The sequence below is a fragment of the Chlorocebus sabaeus genome, chromosome 26 (genome assembly GCF_047675955.1).
Source record: "Chlorocebus sabaeus isolate Y175 chromosome 26, mChlSab1.0.hap1, whole genome shotgun sequence".
In the NCBI taxonomy this organism is placed as follows: domain Eukaryota; kingdom Metazoa; phylum Chordata; class Mammalia; order Primates; family Cercopithecidae; genus Chlorocebus; species Chlorocebus sabaeus.
Window position 1 is genome coordinate 42959770 of NC_132929.1, and position 20990 is coordinate 42980759.

At 40.6% G+C, this 20990-nt stretch overlaps 2 protein-coding genes across 4 annotated transcripts in view; one reads left to right on the top strand and one right to left on the bottom strand.

The window, feature by feature from the left end:
• The window catches only part of AAGAB (alpha and gamma adaptin binding protein), a 59988-nt gene extending 58134 nt beyond the window's left edge, over positions 1-1854 (bottom strand). Inside the window, exon 1 of one of the 2 annotated variants that reach the window (XM_008016144.3) lies at positions 1727-1854. In XM_008016144.3, the coding sequence (XP_008014335.3) occupies positions 1727-1799 (73 nt within the window). In that variant the 5' untranslated portion in view covers positions 1800-1854. Of the gene's footprint in view, positions 1-1391; positions 1706-1726 lie in introns of those variants that run through there. The other variant, XM_008016145.3, reaches the window with a different exon arrangement.
• A 73-nt stretch (positions 1855-1927) lies between these two features.
• The window catches only part of IQCH (IQ motif containing H), a 259181-nt gene continuing 240118 nt past the window's right edge, over positions 1928-20990 (top strand). Inside the window, exons 1-3 of one of the 2 annotated variants that reach the window (XM_073012272.1) lie at positions 1928-2115; positions 8762-8884; positions 10657-10751. In XM_073012272.1, coding sequence (XP_072868373.1) covers positions 2065-2115; positions 8762-8884; positions 10657-10751 — 269 coding nt within the window. In that variant the 5' untranslated portion in view covers positions 1928-2064. The remainder of the gene's footprint in view (positions 2116-8761; positions 8885-10656; positions 10752-20990) is intronic. The other variant, XM_073012271.1, reaches the window with a different exon arrangement.

Here is a 20990-nt window from a genome sequence, read left to right on the forward strand (position 1 = left end):
ATTCTGTCATTTGACAGGTGTAGCAAAGAAATTATAATTATACAATGCTTTACAGTTTACAAAGTGTGTTCAAAATGTCACATCATCTGTCCTTCAAATACTCCTGAAATAGGCTCATATGCCCCATTTTAAGGATCAGGAAATTGAGGGTTACAGAGATAGTAACGTGCCTAAATAATAATGTCTATGATTTACCAAATGTTTACTATGTGCCAGGCTTTGGTTAAGCACAATCCTGTGAAAATTATCCCTACTTTATAGATAGAAGGTGAAGGGGCTGGGCGCGGTGGTGACTCACACCTGTAATCCCAGCACTTTGGGAGGCCAAAGCAGGCAGATCACTTGAGCCCAGGAGCTCCAGACCAGCCTGGGCAACATGGCCAAACCCGTATGATTGGGGGTGGGGGGGCAATTAGCCGGGCATGGTGGCACCCAGTTGTAGTCCCAGATACTTGGGAGGCTGAGGTGGGGGGATGGCTTGAGCCCAGGAGGCAGAAGTTGCAGTGAGCCGAGATAACGCCACTGCACTCCAGCCTGGGCAGCCGAGTGAGACCCTATCTCAAAATAAAAATTAAAAAAAGGAGACAAAAGAGAAAGTGAAGGGTAGCCAGGCACAGTGGCTCACGCCTGTAATCTCAGCACTTCGGGAGGCCAAGACAGGAGGATCACTTGAAACCAGGAGTTGGAGACCACCCTGAGCAACGTAGCAAGACCCTGGCTCTACAAAAAATAAAAAAAATAGCCAAGGTTCGTGGTGTGAGCCTGTAGTTCCAGCTACTTGGGAGACTGAGGCCGGAGGATCACTTGAGCCCAGGAGTTCCACGCTGAAGTGAGCTATGATCGCATCAATGCACTCCAGCCTGGGCGACAGAGCAAGATTCCGTCAACAGAATAGAACAGAACACAACAGAGAAAAAGAAAAAGAAAAAGAAAGAAAAGGAAAGGAAAGGTAAGGAAGAAAGAAGGAAGAAAAGAAGGAAGGTAGGTAGGTAGGTAGATTAGGTGACTTGCTCGAGATCATACAGCTAAGTTACTACTCTGATTCTAAGCCATACTCTTAAAACAGAAGTCTTGAGTTACCTATAATTCAACTTCACAGAGCCCTTTAGTAGAGCTGGCTTATGATTCAGTCCCATGTTCTCTCTTTTAAGAGTTACTAAGTCTGACAGCCATTATAAGGGTCTATAAGCAAAAGCACTAGCCCAGTCATACCCCAAAACTCATGTTGGCGGAGAGCCCATGCCTCAGAAGAAAGGCGTGAATAACTAGAGTGTAGGGGACAAAGCTAAGAAGTCTTATAATGTACACATTAAGAAGCAACCAAGAATTCAAAGGAAACACTCCCCAGAGCAGCAAGGATAGCAACACCACGATATCAACAATTCCAGCACCTTACACTCCTGTAACCTAGCGCACTTTCCGCAGAGCCTTCAGGTTCATCTCAACGGATCCTCGCAAAAACCTGTGGGCTGGGCTGGGCAGAGCGGGAAATCAGTCTCACTTTACACAAGAAGCCGAAAGGAACGCAGAAGAGGGCCGAGTGGGCAGAAAAGCACGAGATTAAGAGCCAGGGGCAGCCACCTGGGGTGACCGGGCGCCTCCACTGATTGGAGGAAGAACGCAGGGCCCGCGGCAAGGACAAGGCCCAGAGAGGCCGAGGGGCTGGGTCTGTCGCCCGCCGAGGCTCAGGGGCCTTGGAGGTCGGCCCAGGTGCCTGTCTACTCACGTTGGACCAGCTGGTCTCCAGAGAAGGCGGAGGAGCAGCTGGTGACCAACGCACAGGGTACGCCCGCAGCCATAGCTGCGCTCGCGAGCCGGTTCCGTCTGGCAGCCGCTTCCGCCTTGGACTGCACCATGGCCGCCGGTGCGAGGGGGAGACACGCCGGGGAGGGCGTTCTCGGAATGACCAGGCTGCCCTGACCCCGCCCCCAGGCCCCCTTCCGCTCCCAGCGTGGAACAGGCCAGGCCGCGCGTGTTGTTGCCATGGGGACGAGCGGCCCCGGCTGAAGGTTTCCATGCTTGGAAACCGCGCCTCCGTGGAGGTAGCAATTCCCTGACCTAGCCATGGCTCAGAACGCTGAAAACCACGACCCTGTCGGATCCATCTTAATCCAGGTGGGAAACGGGCCTCCCCTGGCCCTGCCCAGCCGCGCCACTTCCGAGCGAGGCCCCGCGCGCCAATTCACCGGCGCTTAGCCATTTGGTGCGCCGTCCCTAGACTGCCTTCTACACGCAAAAGGCTCCCCAAAATGCCCACCCAGACCTTCCCCCACGGCTCAGCGCACTCCCGGTGACTTACCGTGTAGGTTACGCCCCAAAAGTACGACCTTTCTGCCTCTGGGAAAACTCACGCTGAGGCCCCATTTTTAAATGTTACATTCTGAAAAATTTGAACCCATGATGTCGGGAGCGGAGGAGAGACAAATCAGACACTCTAGGCGGTGATAAGAAATTTGGAGACAAATTGAAATATGTGCATTGCTTTTCTTAAACTCCCCAGTTTTTTAGATCTAAATGTTCCTTGTTGGGGAACACATACACGGAAAAATCAAGATAACTTGGAATGAAAAGATGTAACATTTGGAAACTTGGTGAAAGAGCTATTTAATTTGAGAGGGGAAATGTCAAGGAAGTCTTGTCCAATACAGGACAATTTGTAACAGTTGCACTAAGATGTTTCTGAAATGATTATGGCATTTTGTTTTCACATTTATGTGAGGTAGCTTTAAGATGTTTCCACGTATATCATCGGTTTTAACTATCACATATATAATAGCTGCATTTGAGTAAGTCTTGAAGTCATTTGTGTAAGGTCACTCTATCAGGACTGTCACTCAGTCGGTCTGAAGTGGGTCTTATGAAAGGGATCTATTTTTTCTGGCAGAATTTTGATCTCTTACCTCCCATCTAGGAGAGATTTCCCTAAATCTACCTTTTCCCAAATATAAGCCCCTAAACTCACCAATTTCATACACTTCCCCTTTAAGAATCATACCTAAATCTTACCTGATCTTTTATCACCCTCACTTTCACCATCACCGAGCAATGAATTTAATCAAACTGCGTAGTCTGAGGGAACAGTCCCCAAAAAACTGCCCTAACTTCAACACTCAGTACCTGCAAGTTTAGAGGTCCCCAGAACCACCTCACTCAGACAAGCTGGGTACAAACTTAGGGGCCCCATCACCACCCTCACATTCAATGATTCACTAGAACTATTTGTAGAACTCAGGAAAGTGCTGTGCTCACACCTCCAGTTTTATTATACTGAAAGCATACAAATTAATCAGCCAAGGGAAGAGATGCCTAGGACAGAATCCAGGAGGGGTCCAGACACAGAGCTTTTGGTAATCTTACCCCTGTGGAGTCATGGACATCATTACCTGCATTACTTCCTCCCAACCACAATATGTGACAATATGCATAGAATATTGCAACTAGGGAAGCTTATCTGAGGCTTTGATGTCCAGAATTTTTACTGGGGCTCAATCTCACACTGCCCTTGTGGTTGACCTTAATCTCCAGCCCCTCCTGAATACTTTTAGTCTCCCACTGTTCCAGAGGTCTGAGCTGATACAGCATGGATCAAAACACCCATTATAAATCATGTTGTTAGACTGTCTGGTGGCTAAAGCCGACAGACAAAGACTTTTCTATCAGGCAGGACATCCCAGGGGCCTAGAGATCACCTCTCAGTAGCCAGGGGCAAAGACTGGACCCCTCTTTGGGTAAGGTTAATTCTTTGCTGCACATACCCCCTCTTTTTATAGATTCCAAATAATTAGAACAATAATGGAGACTCCTACCTAGGATACAACATTATAGTAATAGATAACTGTTGACACTGACTTGTGAGATGAGTCAGAAGAGCTAATAGTCATATCCTTGTTGATCTGCACCCCTACTTGTTTAAAAGGATTCCTGTGGACATATCAAGTAAAGGGCTGTGTAGAGGAAGAGAGCCTACCTGTTAACCAGATTATTAAGACTGATTCCTGTATAGTATAAAATTCTATTCTCTACATGTAGAATATGTATAGTGAGGAAATTTGGAAGACTTTCCCTACTTTCCCAATGAATCCTGAGAATTTGTGAGTATGTAGCACCACCCAAATGTGCCAACATGGATTCCACTTCTATTTGGGGCTATGGTTTATTTCCCTCAGACAGGCTACCAATAATTAGTATGTCTAGTGGAAAGCACTTGATGGCGAGTCAGAATACTGAGATCTGACCATGGCTTTGGCATTCTCATAAGTAGCGACTTTGAGCTAGTCACTTCACCTCTCTGGACCTCTTCCTCTTCCATAGGGACACTTTCCTCTTCCATAGGACATATAGTTTGGATTAGGTTCACTTCTGACTCTAGATTGTCCCAATTTCCCGAAGCTACATCATTTACTGTAAAAGTAGACTTCCTTTCTTGTTAGCCTAGGCAATCAAATTGTTTCTGGCAAATCAGTGAGTGAGTGAGTGTGTGTGTGCTATAGACTGTAAAGCAGAGGTACTTTAAATTTCGACTTGCTTCACCCTAATATGGTCAGTTAGGTCTGTGTATCAATCAGACATATTAAACAGCTTAGGTGTTGTAGGTATTATTTTTTAGCTCCAGTTTACAGAAGACACTTAAGTACAAAGAAGTAAAGCATCTTGCCCATTGTAATACATCCAGTATGTATTGATCCTTAAATAGGCTATGGCATGTTTATGAAGTAATCTTGAAGAAGTGTGGTAGCGACTCGGAACTTTCCAGTCGTACTTTGTAAATCTTAGAAGCTTTGTTTTTATGCTTCATTAAAATGTGGTGTATTCTTAACAGATCTTTATAAATGCTTGCTTGACCCAAATATTAAACAGGTTTGTGTAACAAATATTACCTGATTTTATGAATCAAAATTAGCTTTTTAATTAAAATCCAGCAATTGTGTGTTAACACACAAAAAAACAACAATTGTGTGTTAACACTGATCTTGGGAATAAGGGAGCTCAACTGACAGTTTGCTATTTTCATTCTTTCTTATCAACCTCTCTGTCTGATTTGTCAGGTGCATACAATATAAAAATGAATGAAGTTGGCCAGGTGTGGTGGCTCATGCCTGTAATCCCAGAACTTTGGGAGGCTGAGGCGGGTGAATCACTTGAGGTCAGGAGTTCAAGACCAGCCTGGCCAACATGGCAAAACCCTGTCTCTACTAAAAAATACAAAAATTAGCTAAGCATCATGGCAGGCACCTGTAATCCCAACTACTTGGGAGGCTGAGGCAGGGAGAATTACTTGAACCCAGGAGGTGGAGATTGCAGTGAGCCGAGATTGTGCCACTACACTCCAGCCTGGGCAACACAGCTAGACTCCGTGTCAAAAAAAAAAAAAAAAAAAAAAGCCGAATGCAGTGGCTCATGTCTGTAATCCCAGCACTTTGGGAGGCTGAGGCGGGCGGATCATCTGAGGTCAAGAGTTCGTAGACCAGCCTGGCCAACATGGTGAAACGCTGTCTCTACTGAAAATACAAAAATTAGCCGGGCATGGTGGCAGGCTCCTATAATCCCAGCTACTCAGGAGACTGAGGCAGTAGAATCGCTTGAACCCAGGAGGTGGAGGTTGCAGTGAGCCGAGATCGCGCCATTGCACTCCAGCCTGGGAGACAAGAGTGAGACTTTGTCTCAAAAAAAAAAAAAAAAAAAAAAAAAAATAGAAGAAAGAAGTTAAAGATAATTGAGGTAATGGGAATGACTCAGCCAAACTCTAGCAGAGATGAAGAAAATGGAATTTTATATTGCTTTTGACAGTATAGAGTCTGGTTTCGTGGCTCTTGTAAAGTCTAGAGCAAATCTTTGCTGCATTAAATCTTTCAAGGGCTTCTCATTAAGTAGCTCTGTCCCCAAATTGTCAAAATAATAATCTTTCTCCAAGTAGAAAATTTATGGAAAACAAGGTGTTTGATGATGACAGAGATGATGGATGAGATGTAAAATTTCAATATGGTAGAGTCGGATCTATTTGAAGAAAGAACAGAGATTTAGAACTCAATCTCTTTTTCTACCCAAGTCTAGTGTAACTTTTTCTATAGTACTTGTCTTTATTGCAATTATACAAACAGATGAGTGGTTGTTAGAGGGGAGGAGTAAATAACTAGCAAGAAAAGGAAAAACTCTTGAGAAAGATTAGGGAGCAAGTTATTCAATTAACATTTACATAAATTCAATTAACATTTACAGAGTATTAGTTTCACTAATGCTCTGTAAGGAGTTTCACTAGGTTTTACAGTTCAGAAGGGGAGAATTAACATTTGTTCAGTGCCCTCCTATGTGCTTAACACTATACAAAGTACTTACATATTTTTACTCATTTTGTTCTTGCCACTGTTTTGAGATAGCTATTATTATTCCCATTTTACAGATGAGAACACGAAGCCTCTAAGAGACTAAGTGACTTTCCCAAATTCAGTTTAGTAAAGAACGAAGCAGGATTCCAGTTCACATCTGTCAGCACCAAAGCCTATATTGATTCATTTTCATACATATTCCTTTCATTTTCATTCAACAGTTTTAAGTAGAGTAATTCTTTTTTATCCTGAACAAAGAAATTAGAAATTCAGAAAATGTGGATGTATATGGAAATCATGTGACTAATAAGTGATCGGGCTAGGAATTATATTCAGCTGCCTTTTATTGAGTTCTTGCTATGTACCAAGGCTGTTACATACTATCTCACAACTCTGTCAGGAAGTATCATTGTCCACACAAGGCAAGTGAAAAAAAACAAACCTTTGGCACAGTTTTTACTCCCTCCTGTAGTTGATAGACATAGTTACAGAAATATACATGGAGCTACAGATACTAGAAGAGGGAAAGTCAGTACATTCAAAGGAGGAACCAAAAACTACAGGCCAAGAAAGGGGCTTGCCCTTGAACTCCCTCTCTCTAATTTCCAAATGTCTCCAGACGATAGATGGCAAATCAGCTTGCAGCAGTAATTTGGACAAAACAATAGAAAGAAGTACATCTTTATCCTTAGTGCTTATAAGCAAGCAGTAGGTATGTTCAAATTTCAATCTGTGAGCTCTGAAGGCCTTACCTGACAATTTGTGCAGAGTACAAATGACCAGATGTGTCTGCCAGACTGTGATGCCCACCAGTGAAAAGATGTAAAATCTGATCTTTTGAATACTTGGCTCCATGGGAACATTTGAGATTAATTAATAACACAGTCTGGATCAGTGTTGAGTCCAGTTATACTAACAGAGAAAAAGTAACTTCTTCAAAATGCCTTTAGCAACCCAATTTGCAGATTGTTATTGGTGTGACTATTGCTGAAACAGGTGTTGGGTTCATAAATTTGCATAACAAAATGTTTTTCTTGTGGCAGCAGCCCATACAATAATTGGTGCCATCTGTATTTATCTGAAATTTGGTTTCTAATATGAATGCAGCAAATCTTGTGCTTTCTGATTTCATAGGGCCCATTTTATTCTGAGGGTGCCTGATGTTGGAGAGATGTTCATCATTTCCAAGGAAATACAAATTGAAGGAAAAATGTTAAAGTAATAACATATGTTCCTTTTTCTTCAGGGATTATTTTCATTTCTCACTACATAAAACAAAATCAAAGTCACAACACCTACCAAACTACTTCTTCAGAGCAGTAAGTGGGGAAGACCCAGCCTAGGATGGAAAACCAACAGGCACTGACAACACATTTACAATAGTCTTTTGAAAGACATTGCTTCTGCTACAACTTCTTTGCTGGAAGTTTTTTGTTTTCTTTCCTCTTAACCAATTTGTAGAAATTGGTCTGTCACAAACCTCTTATCTCTGACTCAACTCTTTCACCACTTAAGAAAGCAGAAACCATTTGAGTTGCAGTGTTATCTTAAATCTATTTCTAATGGGAGAAGGAAAAACAGAAATAATATGAAAGCATCATTTTTCACAATCTGAGAGACAATAATAGAGCATTCTCAATAAAGAATGCCTTAGAAGGGCCGGGCGCGGTGGCTCAAGCCTGTAATCCCAGGACTTTGGGAGGCCGAGACGGGCGGATCACGAGGTCAGGAGATCGAGACCATCCTGGCTAATGCGATGAAACCCCGTCTCTACTAAAAAATACCGAAAACTAGCCGGGTGAGGTGGTGGGCACCTGTAGTCCCAGCTACTCAGGAGGCTGAGGCAGGAGAATGGCGTAAACCCAGGAGGCGGAGCTTGCAGTGAGCTGAGATCCGGCCACTGCACTCCCTAGCCTGGGCGACAGAGCTAGACTCTGTCTCAAAAAAAAAAAAAAAAAAAGAATGCCTTAGAACCAGACTGGTTGTGCTGACTCACACCTGTAATCCCAGCACTTTGGGAGGCTGAGGTGGACAGATCATGAGGACAGGAGTTTGAGACCAGCCTGACCAACATGGTGAAACCCTGTCTCTACTAAAAATACAAAAATTAGCCAGGCGTGGTGGCATGTACCTGTAATCCCAGCTACTCAGGAGGCTGAGGCAGGAGAATCGCTTGAACCTGGGCGGCAGAAGTTATAGTGAGCTGAGATCACGCCGTTGCACTCCAGCCTGAGCAACAGAGCGAAACTCCATCTCCAAAAAAAAAAAAAAAAAAAAAAAGCCTTACAACCATAAAACTGGTCCTTTTCAATGAATACTATAAAGTCAGCTTTATGTCTCTACCAATTCAAGTACATTGCAAACCTTTAAGATAAATAACTGCTATAGGTGGACTATGTGTGGATTATTTCAGTGTTTTTCATTTTTTATACCTCTAGATCCATGAAGACCTTTATCAGTTAAAGGAGGAATTAACAAAATTCTCACCTGAGGAAAAAAGAGAGACTCTAGACATTCGGAGTCTTGACACAGCAATCAAAAGGACTGAAATGGGGTTAAAAGTAAGTAGAGCTTTAGATATTAAATAAAATACTGGAAGGATACAAAGCATCCTCTAGAAAAAAGGAATTGCAGTTCTCATAGAACCCTGCATAATTCTGGAACAAAGCTGAATTTAGGGCAGTCATCAGCATTCTTGTTCTGTTGTTTGTTCTCACGATAATTATTAACTGATTGATTTATATTCTGTCATATTTCACAAAGAATTTAAGTAGGTTAAATGTAAGATTATGCAGTGACAACTCCTAAAATGTGGTTTTATAAAAATAACTTGGAGTATGAAAAATAATTACTATCACTTGATCTTAACCAAAAGGCCAAGAAGCAATGAAAAATAATTACTGTCAATCCAACAATGTACCTGACCAATACATTGCAGATTTTCTGGGATTTACTGAGATTTCACAAGAGAAGAGTTGGCTGGGCACAGTGGTGCAGGCCTGTAATCCCAGCACTTTGGGAGGCCAAGGCAGCAGATCACTTGAGTCCAGGAGTTTGACATCAGCCTGGGCAACATGGTGAAACCCCATCTCTACAAAAAATTTTTTAAAAAATTAGCCAGGCCTGGTGGCAAACGCCTGTAGTCCCAGCTACTCAGGAGTCTGAGGTGGGAGGATCACTTGAGCCCAGGAAGTCAAGGCTGCAATGAGCCTTGATTGCTCCACTGCATTTCAGCCTGGGCTACAGAGTGAGACCCTGTCTCAAAAGAATAATAATAATAAAATAAATAAATAAATAAATAAAAAATAAGAGTTGACTTTCCCCTAATAGCCTAAATATTTTGAGCTATTTGTTTTTGTAATATTATCATCAAGTGGGTAAAACTAAAGAAATATACCAATATTGGGCCAGAGAAATAAAGTAGATAGGAACTTCTTCATTACAAACAGATCTAAGGTCAGGGGAGAATCCAGTCTTCAGACCAGGATAATATTCATTTATGAAACAAGCTAATGGAGTCCATCTTCCAAATAAGGTCCATCTCCAGCTTCTAGACCTCTTATTTTCAGTGTCTCTGCTCTTGATTCAGACTTTTAATCTACTCTGTTACCTGCTTCATCTCTCAGCTCCCAAGGCTGTGAGAAATGCGGTATATTTTGTAGCACATCATTGTCATATTACCTGATGACGAGAGGGCTGGACCCAGCTGGAGTCTTTGGGTTGGCTCATTTAAATAATGTTACCTAAAGACCAAATGCTTTCTTTGGATGCTTGCTTGAAGTCCCTGTGAGAAAAAGACTATTCCATGTCTGTATTGCCTAGTAGATTTACCTGGCTAAAAATGCACTGACTATTGTGCACTATTTTATTGGTAAAGAGTGCCATAGAGGCTGGGCAATATAGGGAAACCCTGTCTCTACAAAAAATTAAAAAATTAGCCAGATGTGGTGGCGTGTGCCTATGGTCCCAGCTGCTCGGGAGGCTGAGGTGGAAGGATTGCTTAAGCCCAGGAGGTTGTGGCTGCAGTGAGACATTATGACACCAACTGCCCTCCAGCCTGGGCCACAGAGCAAGACCCTGTCTCAAAAAAAAAAAAAAAAAAAAGAGTGTGCCACAGGTCACTCCAGCTTTGAGTCTCAATTTATTATGCTTTCTGCGATAGTTGAAGTAATTTGGCCTTGAGATACCGAATGATACCTTAGGCATGTAATAATACATAGCATCTTGTGGTTTTGGCTTAATTACAGGATTCAGAGTATTAACCTAACGAAGTAAATTAGCTGGGTATCTTAAGTCCACAATTATTGCCTAAACTTTGACATTTCTGTAACAGATTCACATTGAGAAGTATTTAAATGTTGTCAACCAGAATGTATTAACGACTGCTGTTAATGATGAGAGCTTATATACTCCCCAGGCTTCCAAATGGTAAGTAAAATAGCCATTTAGAGCCCAAAGTAAATAAAATTGAGAAATAACTTTTCTCACTCAAGTGAGATGACTGTAAAATATAGGCACCATTTTCTTGGCTTTGTTAACATCCTTTCTATTCAGTAGAGATTTTGCATAAGAAGTTAATGGTAGATCAAGTACAGTGAACTTTGTTCAGGTGAGGGATGCATTAAAACCAAGACTACACCACTAAATAATATCAGGCAGTCTCATCCCTACTGCCTGCAAGGCACTTATATCAGTTTTCTATAGTCTAAGAAATTACTCATGTAGTTGTTTAGAACAATAAATGTTTATAGTTTTTATGGGTCTGGAATCTGGGCACAGTATATACATGGAACAGAATTATACTTGTACCCCTCAAGTTTAGGCAGATTAAAAAAAAGTAAGTTAATGGTAGAATTTGGACTTCAGTGAAGTGATTATAGATTATTTCTATTGAGTTCTATGCTTGACACCGTAACAATTATTTCAGTGTCCTGGGTTTTGCTGTTACTCTTTGTTGTTGTTATTTGATAGCGAAAGGTATCAAAAATTTAACTTTTAAAGGAAACATTTTAATGCAAATGAGTTTTCACACTATTTAGATCATGTGGTGCTTTAGGGTTTTTAGAATGTCTTATGTGCTTGATTATACAGATAATTTTGGTATCCAGGGTAAACAAAAATAAAACTTGCTTGAAATATCTATTATGTGCATCCTAAGAGATGATTTACTAAAATTAGAATCGAGTTAAAAATAAGTGACCTTGCCTTATCTTTGGACTTTTTACACACAGGCCTCCTGGATTTGAATGAATGTAGATTAAGCTTTTGTACTAAACTTAAAAATCCCGTAGCCCTTATTTGTGTTTTATATATGTACCCAGCATAAATGAATAATATCAGGCAGTGAAGTAAAGTTTCATAAACAGTGCACAAGAAGTCAAGGAAAGCTGTAGACATAGCCAAGTCAGTACTGGGGAGCAGAGCTTTGGGTGTACATTGGACCTGTCTCCCTTTCTCTACATGTAGGCGGTGCCACAGGTATCCACCATCCTTTGGTAGAGGCAGCCCTTTCCTGGTCTCCCTATTTTTACCTGGACCTCCTTGCAGATATAAACATCTGTCATCTCTGTATTCATCACAGTTTTATCCCTACTGCCTGCAAGGCCCTTGTATTAGTTATCTATTGTATAAGAAATTACTCATGTAGTTGTTTAGAACAACACATACTTATAGTTTTTATGGATCAGGAATCTGGGCACAGGTGAGCTGAGTGCCTCTGACTCAGGATCTATCACAGGCTGCAATTTAAGTATTGACTGGGGCAATGTCATCTGAAAACTTGACAATGGGTGGAAGGACAAGGAAAGATCTGCTTCCAAGCTCACTCTTATAGTTACTGGCAGGCCTTTGTTCCTCACTATATGGGTCTCTCTTAAGCTGCCTGAGTATTTCTGCAGCATGGCAGCTGGTGACCCAAAAGAGATCCAGAGAGTGGAAAAGAGTGCCCTAGATGGAAGCCACAGTCATTTTCTAACCTGATCTCAGAAGTGGTATCACTTCTACTCTGTTCTGTTGTTAGAAGTGAGCCAGTAGGTTTAGCCTACATTCAAGGAGAAGGGATTATACAAGGGCATGAATACCAGGGAGTGGGGATCATTGGGGGCCATATAGGAGGCCAAATACCACTGTACTCCTCTGTTTATCTTCATGATCCAGTTATGGTCTCTTGCTCTCTCTCTCTCTCTCTCTCTCTCTCCCTTCTTCCCTCCCTCCCTCCCTCTCCTCCCTCCTTCTCTCATTTTCTCTCTCCCTCCCCACCGTGTGTGTATATATATCAAGAAGTATCAGATGAATTTGTACTGTGTGCTAGCACTAAGAGAGAGACAGAGAGAGAGAGAGAGAGAGGTGTGATCTTGCTCTGTTGACCAAGCTGGTCTTGAGTGCCTGGGGTAAAACAATCCTCCTGCCTGGGCCTCCCAAAGTGCTGGGATTATAGGCATGAGCCACCATGCCTGGCTCGTGTTCTTTATTAAGCTTTTCCTCAACTCTTCAAATGATTTCTGAACGTATGTAGCATTCATACTATACAACTTATTTGTCATACATCATTTATTACCTTATATTGGTAGTTACTTCTTCATTGCTCTTGAGGACAGTGACAAAGTCTCATGTCTCAGTAGTCCCAGTTTACCATAGTGTCTTGTACGTGGTACAGAGATGGTAATGAACTATGTATGATTTAGTACCTCATATTTCTTAAGATACTGGAAAGAATTATAAGTAATTAACCTCTGCCTTCCTGGAAAATTATTGACATGTGATCTTATGAGGGGAATAGGAGAAAAATCATTCCAGAATGCTGATCTTGAGCTGGGAACCTGGAGAAGCAGAAAGGTCTGAATGTCCAAGAGATATGGACCTGATGATGCAGGAACAGTATTCTTTATAGTATCAACACATTGACCCTCCAGAACTCCACAAACTTCTGGGTGAATCTAAAAACCTATTCTCTTCGCTTCTCCCTTGTCCTTACTTTGGCATCCTGAATTAGACTGTCTTTTCTGCCTATATTTAATTCAAGTCAAGAAGTATCAAATGAATTTGTATTGTGTGCTAGCACCATGGCTAGTGCTCTTTGGAATTCAAAAGGTCATTACCTTGAGAACTTGAGAGTCTAGTCAGAAAGACAAACTCAGTGCATGGTGGCACATGGGTAAAAGGTGATATAAGTCTGTCAAGAGATTAGAACCTTGGGAGTTTGATATGGGCTACTCTAGTCTGGAAAGATTTCAAGGGTAAAGTAGTACTTGGGCTCAGGCATGCAGAAAGGAAAAGGGACAGCTTTCTGAGAAGGAAAAATTACCATGAATGAAAAACCACATAGGGAATAAACGTGGGAGGCCTGTTCATTTGTGAAGACCAGTGAGCTTGGAGATGAGAAATGGGAAAACAGTTGAAGAGGTAAAGTGGGGGTAGATTGGGCAAGAGTTTAATACTAGATAATAAAGTTTAAATTCATCTTAGAAAGTAGTAACCTATTGAAGCCTTTTGTGTCAAACTGTGACATGACAAAAGTGACATTTTATAAAGATTAATCTGAGAATGCTGTATAGAGTGGATGGGAAAGGTTATGGTCTAGAGATAAGAAAGTAGTAGATGGATGGCCATAATTACCCACACATTCATTTAGTAACTTATTTATCGTGCATTTATTCAACATTTATTGAGCAGCTGCTATTTACCAAGCAGTATGCTAGATATTGGATATATACTAATTAGACGTAGACCTTGGCCTTGTAACTCAAAGTTTAATCTGAGGTATACAAGCCTGGACAAATATGATGATGGGGGAGTAAAAGGAAAGGTTCGATTTGAGACATTTGGAAAGAATCTCAATGAACATAAGATTGTAGAAGTAGATTGAGTGAGACTCAAGGATGACCCTAAGATTTGGGATTTGGGACACTGAGAAGATAGAGGAATCATTCATCTAAAATGATAGCTAAGAAGTCAATTTTTTTTTTTTTTTTTTTGCCTCCCAAGAAATCTTTTTTTTTAAATACTTTAAGTTCTAGGGTACATGTGCACTACATGCAGGTTTGTTACATATGTATACATGTGCCATGTTGGTGTGCTGCACCCATTAACTCATCATTTACATTAGGTATATCTCCTAATGCTATCCCTCCCCTCTCCTCCCACCCCACGACAGGCCCCAGTATGTGATGTTCCCCTTCCTGTGTCCAAGTGTTCTCAGTGTTCAATTTCCACCTATGAGTGAGAACATGCGGTGTTTGGTTTTCTGTCCTTGCGATAGTTTGCTGAGAACGATGGTTTCCAGCTTCATCCATGTCCCTACAAAGGACATGAACTCATCCTTTTTTATGGCTGCGTAGTATTCCATAGTGTATATGTGCCACATTTTCTTAATCCATTCTATCATTGATGGGCGTTTGGGTTGGTTCCAAGTCTTTACTATTGTGAATAGTGCCACAATAAACATACATGTGCATGTGTCTTTATAGCAACATGATTTATAATCCTTTGGGTATATACCCAGTAATGGGATGGCTGGGTCAAATGGTATTTCTAGTTCTAGATCCTTGAGGAATCGCCACACTGTCTTCCACAATGGTTGAACTAGTTTACAGTCCCACCAACAGTGTAAAAGTGTTCCTGTTTCTCCACATCCTCTCCAGCACCTGTTTTTTCTTGACTTTTTAATGATCACCGTTCTAACTGGTGTGCGATGGTATCTCATTGTGGTTTTGATTTGCATTTCTCTGATGGCTAGTGATGATGAGCATTTTTTCATGTGTCTGTTGGCTGCATAAATGTCTTAAAGAGAAGTCAATTTGAGGAGGAAAGAGCAAAGTTTTGTTTTTGACTTTGGAATAGTGTTACTTGAAACTTTCTAATGCAGATGGTACTTGATTTGGGAGACAATGAAGCAGGAGATAAGCAGTTTCAAGTTTTAAGACCCAGTAGGTTGAGATGAGGAGCTAAGATCAGAGAAATAGATAGGACTACATGCCAGTTTTGAAAAAGTCTTGGAAACAAGCAGACCAGAAGTCAGATAAACAAAGGTACATTTGTATAGCATGTTATTACAGTGTACTTTTATATATTAATACATGATCTCAAATAATCCTTACAACAACGCTGTGAAATTAGTGTTATTACTATGCACACTTTATAGATGAGGAAACTAATATTGAATAAATTGCACAAGATCACAAGGCCAAGAAGTCTAAAGGAATTCTAATAAAGTCCAATCTTTTCGTTCAAAGTCCATTGTCTTTTCTGTAATGGCAATGAAAGATAGTATGATGGTATTTGCAGTTATTTTCAATATTTTAAAATTCTTTAAAGAAATCATGATTAGTAGTCTGGACACAGTGGCTCACGCCTGTAATCCCAGCACTTTGGAAGGCCAAGGAGGGTGGATCACCTAAGGCCAGGAGTTCCAGACCAGCCTGGCCAACATGGTGAAACCCCATTTCTACTAAAAAAAAATACAAAAATTAGGCCGGGCGTGGTGGCTCATGCCTGTAATCCCAGCACTTTAGGAGGCCGAGACAGGTGGATCACAAGGTCAGGAGACCAAGACTATCTGGCTAACATGGTGAAACCCCTTCTCTAATAAAAATACAAAAAAAAAAAAAAAAAAAAAAAAATTGGCTGGGCATGGTGGTGGGTGCCTGTAGTCCCAGCTACTCGGGAGGCTGAGGCAGGAGAATGGCGTGAACCCAGGAGGTGGCGGTTACAGTGAGCTGAGATCGTTCCACTGCACTCCAGCCTGGGCGACAGAGCAAGACTCTGTCTCAAAAACAAAACAAAACAAAACAAAAAAAACCCCACAAAATTAGCCGGGTACTGTGGCATGCACCTATAGTCCTGGCTACTCCAGAGGCTGAGGCAGAAGAATTGTTTGAGTCCAGGAGGTGGAGGCTGCAGTGAGAGATCCCGCCACTGCATTCCAGCCTGGGCAACAGAAGGAGGCTCTGTCTCCAAAAATAAAAAAAGAAAAGAAAAAAGAAATCATGATTAGGCTAACTAAAATTTCAAAAATAGGCTCTTGATTTAAACAATTCAATGAGTTAAAATGTGCTAGTTCATACTAATTAAACACTTTAGTTTGCGGTTATTTATATCTTTAATTCTTAAATTTAGAACTAAAACTGTGACTTGCAAATAGGTTAATATACATAATCTTAAAACAATGAATCTATAGGGAAAATAATAAAAGGGATTCTTGGAGAAGAAAATATTAGAAGTTACCTTACCAACTTAAAATATTGGCTCTTAGTTTGAATTCAAGAGAGCCTAGCAAGGCAAAGTTCATTGCCTGTATAGTTGGCAGCCAAGAGGCCTGTAGCAGATGGAGAAGGTGTGTCATCTAAGGATCAAGCATACAAGCAGCAAGTAAGAAAGCCTCAGAATGGAAGGGATGGGGAAAAACAAACAGGAGAAGAACTGTCACCAATTCTAATGAAAGAATCCAATACTCAAGTTCTACTGTCTCTGTCTTCCTCTTTATCCTTTCATCTTGACAGAGAACCAGGAGTCTGGACTGTAGATTGTCGAGTTATGATAGCTGAAAAGAGCTACCTAGGTAGCAATTGCAGCTACAGAGAACAAAACAGAAAGTATCTGGCAGAAATCTTTTCGTATACAGTTCTCTTTTGCCAAGGAGTACCTTTGCTCCTTACTAGGGTCTGGAAGAGTGAAGGAAGACATTGACTGGGACATGGAGTTAGTTCCCAGAAGTGCTACTTGGATCATACCTTTCCTATTTAGTACAGTAGTATAATCATTGGCCTTCTTACCAGGAAGATGGGGAGCCTGTCAAGTTTGTATGGGCCCTATAAGCCTGGAGGAGTGGCATGAGCATCTCTCAGTCCTAGCTGTGAATGTGTAGGGCTAATGTGGCATGCCATCAGAAATGAAATGAGATGGGCCAAGGTTAAACAAAATAACTGGAGAAAAATCCAAACTGGGTCTTCAAAGTAAACAAGCAGGTCCTGAGAGTCGAAATGAAAGTCATAGCGTGTGTCTCAGGGAAGGAGAGAAGCAACAGCAGTAGATGGGAATAGAGAGAAACAGGAGAATCCCGGAGATGGGAGACTATGGCCTGTGACTGACATTTTCTCTGCTCCCAATCATACCTGGTTCTGCACTTGCCCCAAGACACTGTCGGGAATAGACTTGGCTTCAGAGTCTGGCATGGACTGCTAGGAGATTATATCCAAAGCAGGTTACAGAGCCTAGAATTTCTTCAAGTTCTCATGCCTAGAAGGAGGAGATGGGACAATTCATGGCATTTTTCTTCTAAGATTCCTTAACAAAGTCCTTAGACTACCCAAGTAGGAAGGTGTTTTTCATTTACCAATGGCACCATTCACTGAAGAGTGGAATGCTTAGTCACAAACTTGATCAGGGGGTCAAATAGGAGACTTAACTTTCTCTAAGTTTTGAAGTGGGACAGAAGCAGGACTTGGCCTTTTATCAACATAGCCTTTGGTCAAAGGATTTGGGCATATATTCGTAATATGGGTATATTTATTTATAAATTATATATTTTTATTATATATAGTGAATACATTATAAAATGTACCAACATATAAATTTTTTGTAAGATAAATATGAAATAAGTATATTTAAAATTTTTAAAAATTGTATGAATAGCACAAAACTTTTAGTTCTTGCTAATAGTGTTCATTAACTGTAATGTTTTGGTTGCTTAATCTTGTTAATTATGATGGCTTTATACCAGCTGTAATTAATATCTCAAGACATCATACTCTATACTTAGGTGAGATTTAGCACTGATGATAGGTGTAAGTCCATAATTTCAGTTAGTCTTCTGGATAATTTTTAAGTTTTGGGGTTTCTTTGGCTGACTTTTCTTAAGTTGGATTGGATCATCATCATTTTTACTTTCTAATGTGGGTGAAGAAAAAAAGCTCATGCTGAGAGTAAAAATGTCAACTCTCATTTTCTTGTTCATGGATGCTTATCGTTATCTTCAAAATACAGTGTGCTTTTTGCAGAAAGCCTTAAGACACGTCCGTTTTTTCAGTCTTAGCACACTTGAAATTAAATAACACAATTCATAAACCCACTGCATGAGTAAACTGCAGTCCATTCTAATGCACTGAGAGCAAACGCACCAGTGCTGGTCCACTGTTTTGTGATTTGGAGACTCCACTCTCAGGTTGCCTTCAGAGCTGCAAGGGACGTTACCACATGAGGGATCGAGTGACAGGCTGAATATTGAATGGTAGTACAAAGTAATTACTTATTTATTCCTTTTTAAATGTAAATAGAAGTTCTTATACTTTCCTCACATGACCAATGGCATCATCTTATGTATCACCCAGGATGTGGGTACCGTATTTGAGAGACAACAGGTCTAGAGTGATGGTTCTCAAACTTTTATTTGCAGTTTTCTTTCACTGGCTCTCAGGAGGGCATCCTAGAATCTGCATTTTAACAAACATTCTTGGTATTTCTAATGCAGATGATTTGTCCTACGAATCTCTGAGATGAGCATGACTGCCTGGAACCAATATTTTTTTGGACACGTAGAGGGCCTTTCTCTGTATGATTGAGAGCTTGGTCCTGGAAATTCTACTACCCGGTTGCTGTGAAGGATTGGAGTACCTCTTGCACTAGGATCGAGCCAGGACTGGAACCCGGCAGTCAGGCTAGCAGGAACTGCCAGTGCCTGCTCAAACTGTGAGGCTGATGGAGTATCAGAGGCCAAAAGTCCCAGGGCAGCAACTCCTTCTGAGAGGGAAGGCATATAATGACTGCAGATCTCTGTTTGTTCCTTTGACAACAGAGCACAGTTCCTATGAGTAACTGAGAATCAACATTGTTTAGATATGGGGCTTCACTTTATCTGTGGAAACCCAGGAAATAGGGAGAGTTCATTCCAAATGAATACTATCCCTGGACACACTTTGAAAAAGGATTTAGAACAGAGAGGCAATAACGATCCTCTTCATTGTCATCCTTATCATGATCTTCATGATCGTCATTAATATTTTCATAACACCCTTGACAGTTTGCAAAAGACTTTCTTTAAACTTACAAGGTAAATATTTACTCTTTCTTTTTAAAGATGAGGAAACTGAGGATCAGAGAGTTTATGTAAACCAGTCCTAGATCACATGCATAATCACTGATGAGGCTGGAATCCTAATCAAATATCTACAACCTAGCACTCTTTGCTCCATACCTGCCTGAAAATCAGAAAGCCTAATTTTCACAAAAGATAGTTTTCCTTTTTAGCCAGCATTGCCTGAGGGAAAATCTGGTAGTTTTGCCTGGTAGAGACAAACCAGTAGATACACAAAGTGATGATAGCGAATGCCAGCAAATTCTCCTAGCAGTTATCTTGAAACAATGATAAGGACATTATCAAAAGAGTTCAAAGTGCTTTTGTATTGTTTTCAAAATAGGTTTCACTGTTATCCACACTTTGGCAATGATTTTTCTTTTATGTCAAAGGATAGTTCCTCCTCTTACCATTGCTGGCTTTCATAAATTTTATTGCTTGTGATATTTGCTCACACTGTTCTTAATGACCATGCTTTGCTTATTGACATTAGGAGGGTAACTGCCATCTGTACCAGCACTATCAGAACTGCACAGAAATCTTCATTTTTTGCTTGCTCTGTTGTGCTACTATTTGCGGGGGGGGGGGGGGAAGGAAGAAAGAAACAAGAACAAAGCAAGTAATAGTGAGAAAAAGTGAGGGTAACAGGTTTTTGTTCAATGGTGAGTGTAGATTAGAAGGTGTCTTGTCATTCAATTATTGAAACACCATGGATCCTATCTATTCTGGGTTGTTCCAGTACAGTTATATACGATATTGACCACATTCTAGTGACAAATACACACACACACACACACACAGAGAGAGAGAGAGAGAGAGAGAGAGAGAGAGAGAGAGAGAAAGCATGCATAACAAGATGTTAACACTTGGTAATCTATGTGAGGGGCATTCACATGCTTGCTGTTCTTTCCATTTTTCTTTGGGTTTGAAACTTTTTAAAATAAAAAAACAAACTTTTAAAACAGAATTACAAAATAAAACATAACAACAAACTGGAAAAATATTTGCAACAGAAATTACACAAAACTTGCTAAGATTCTTAAATACAAAGTACACTTGCCAAAAAACAACAACAACAACAACAACTGAAAACCCAACACTTGATATAGACAGAAGGGCATCAACAGACCACTCATAGAGATAGAAATGCAAGTAACGAGTAAGCATGTGGAAAGTGTTTAATGCCACTAGTAACTGATGAAACACAAACGAAACAAAAATGTTTCATCTTACAGATAAACCAGAGAAATGCAAATCAAACAATATATTACTATTTTTTCTTCAAAAATAAGCAAAACAAATTAATTTAAACCACCGTAATACTCAGTGCTGATGAAGGTATAGCAAATGGGCCTACTTTTATCCTTCTGGTGGAAGTGTAAATTAGCACACAGTTCTTTCTTCATTCAGTTTATTATTTTGTTGATACATAATAGTCGTATATATTTTCAAGGTACATGTGATAATTTGATACATTCTTATAATGTGTAAAGATCAAATCAGGGTAATTGGATTTTCCATCATCTTAAATACTTATTTTTTCTTTAAGCTAGAAACATGCAAATTATCTTCTAGCTATTTTGAAATGTACAGTAGTGTTA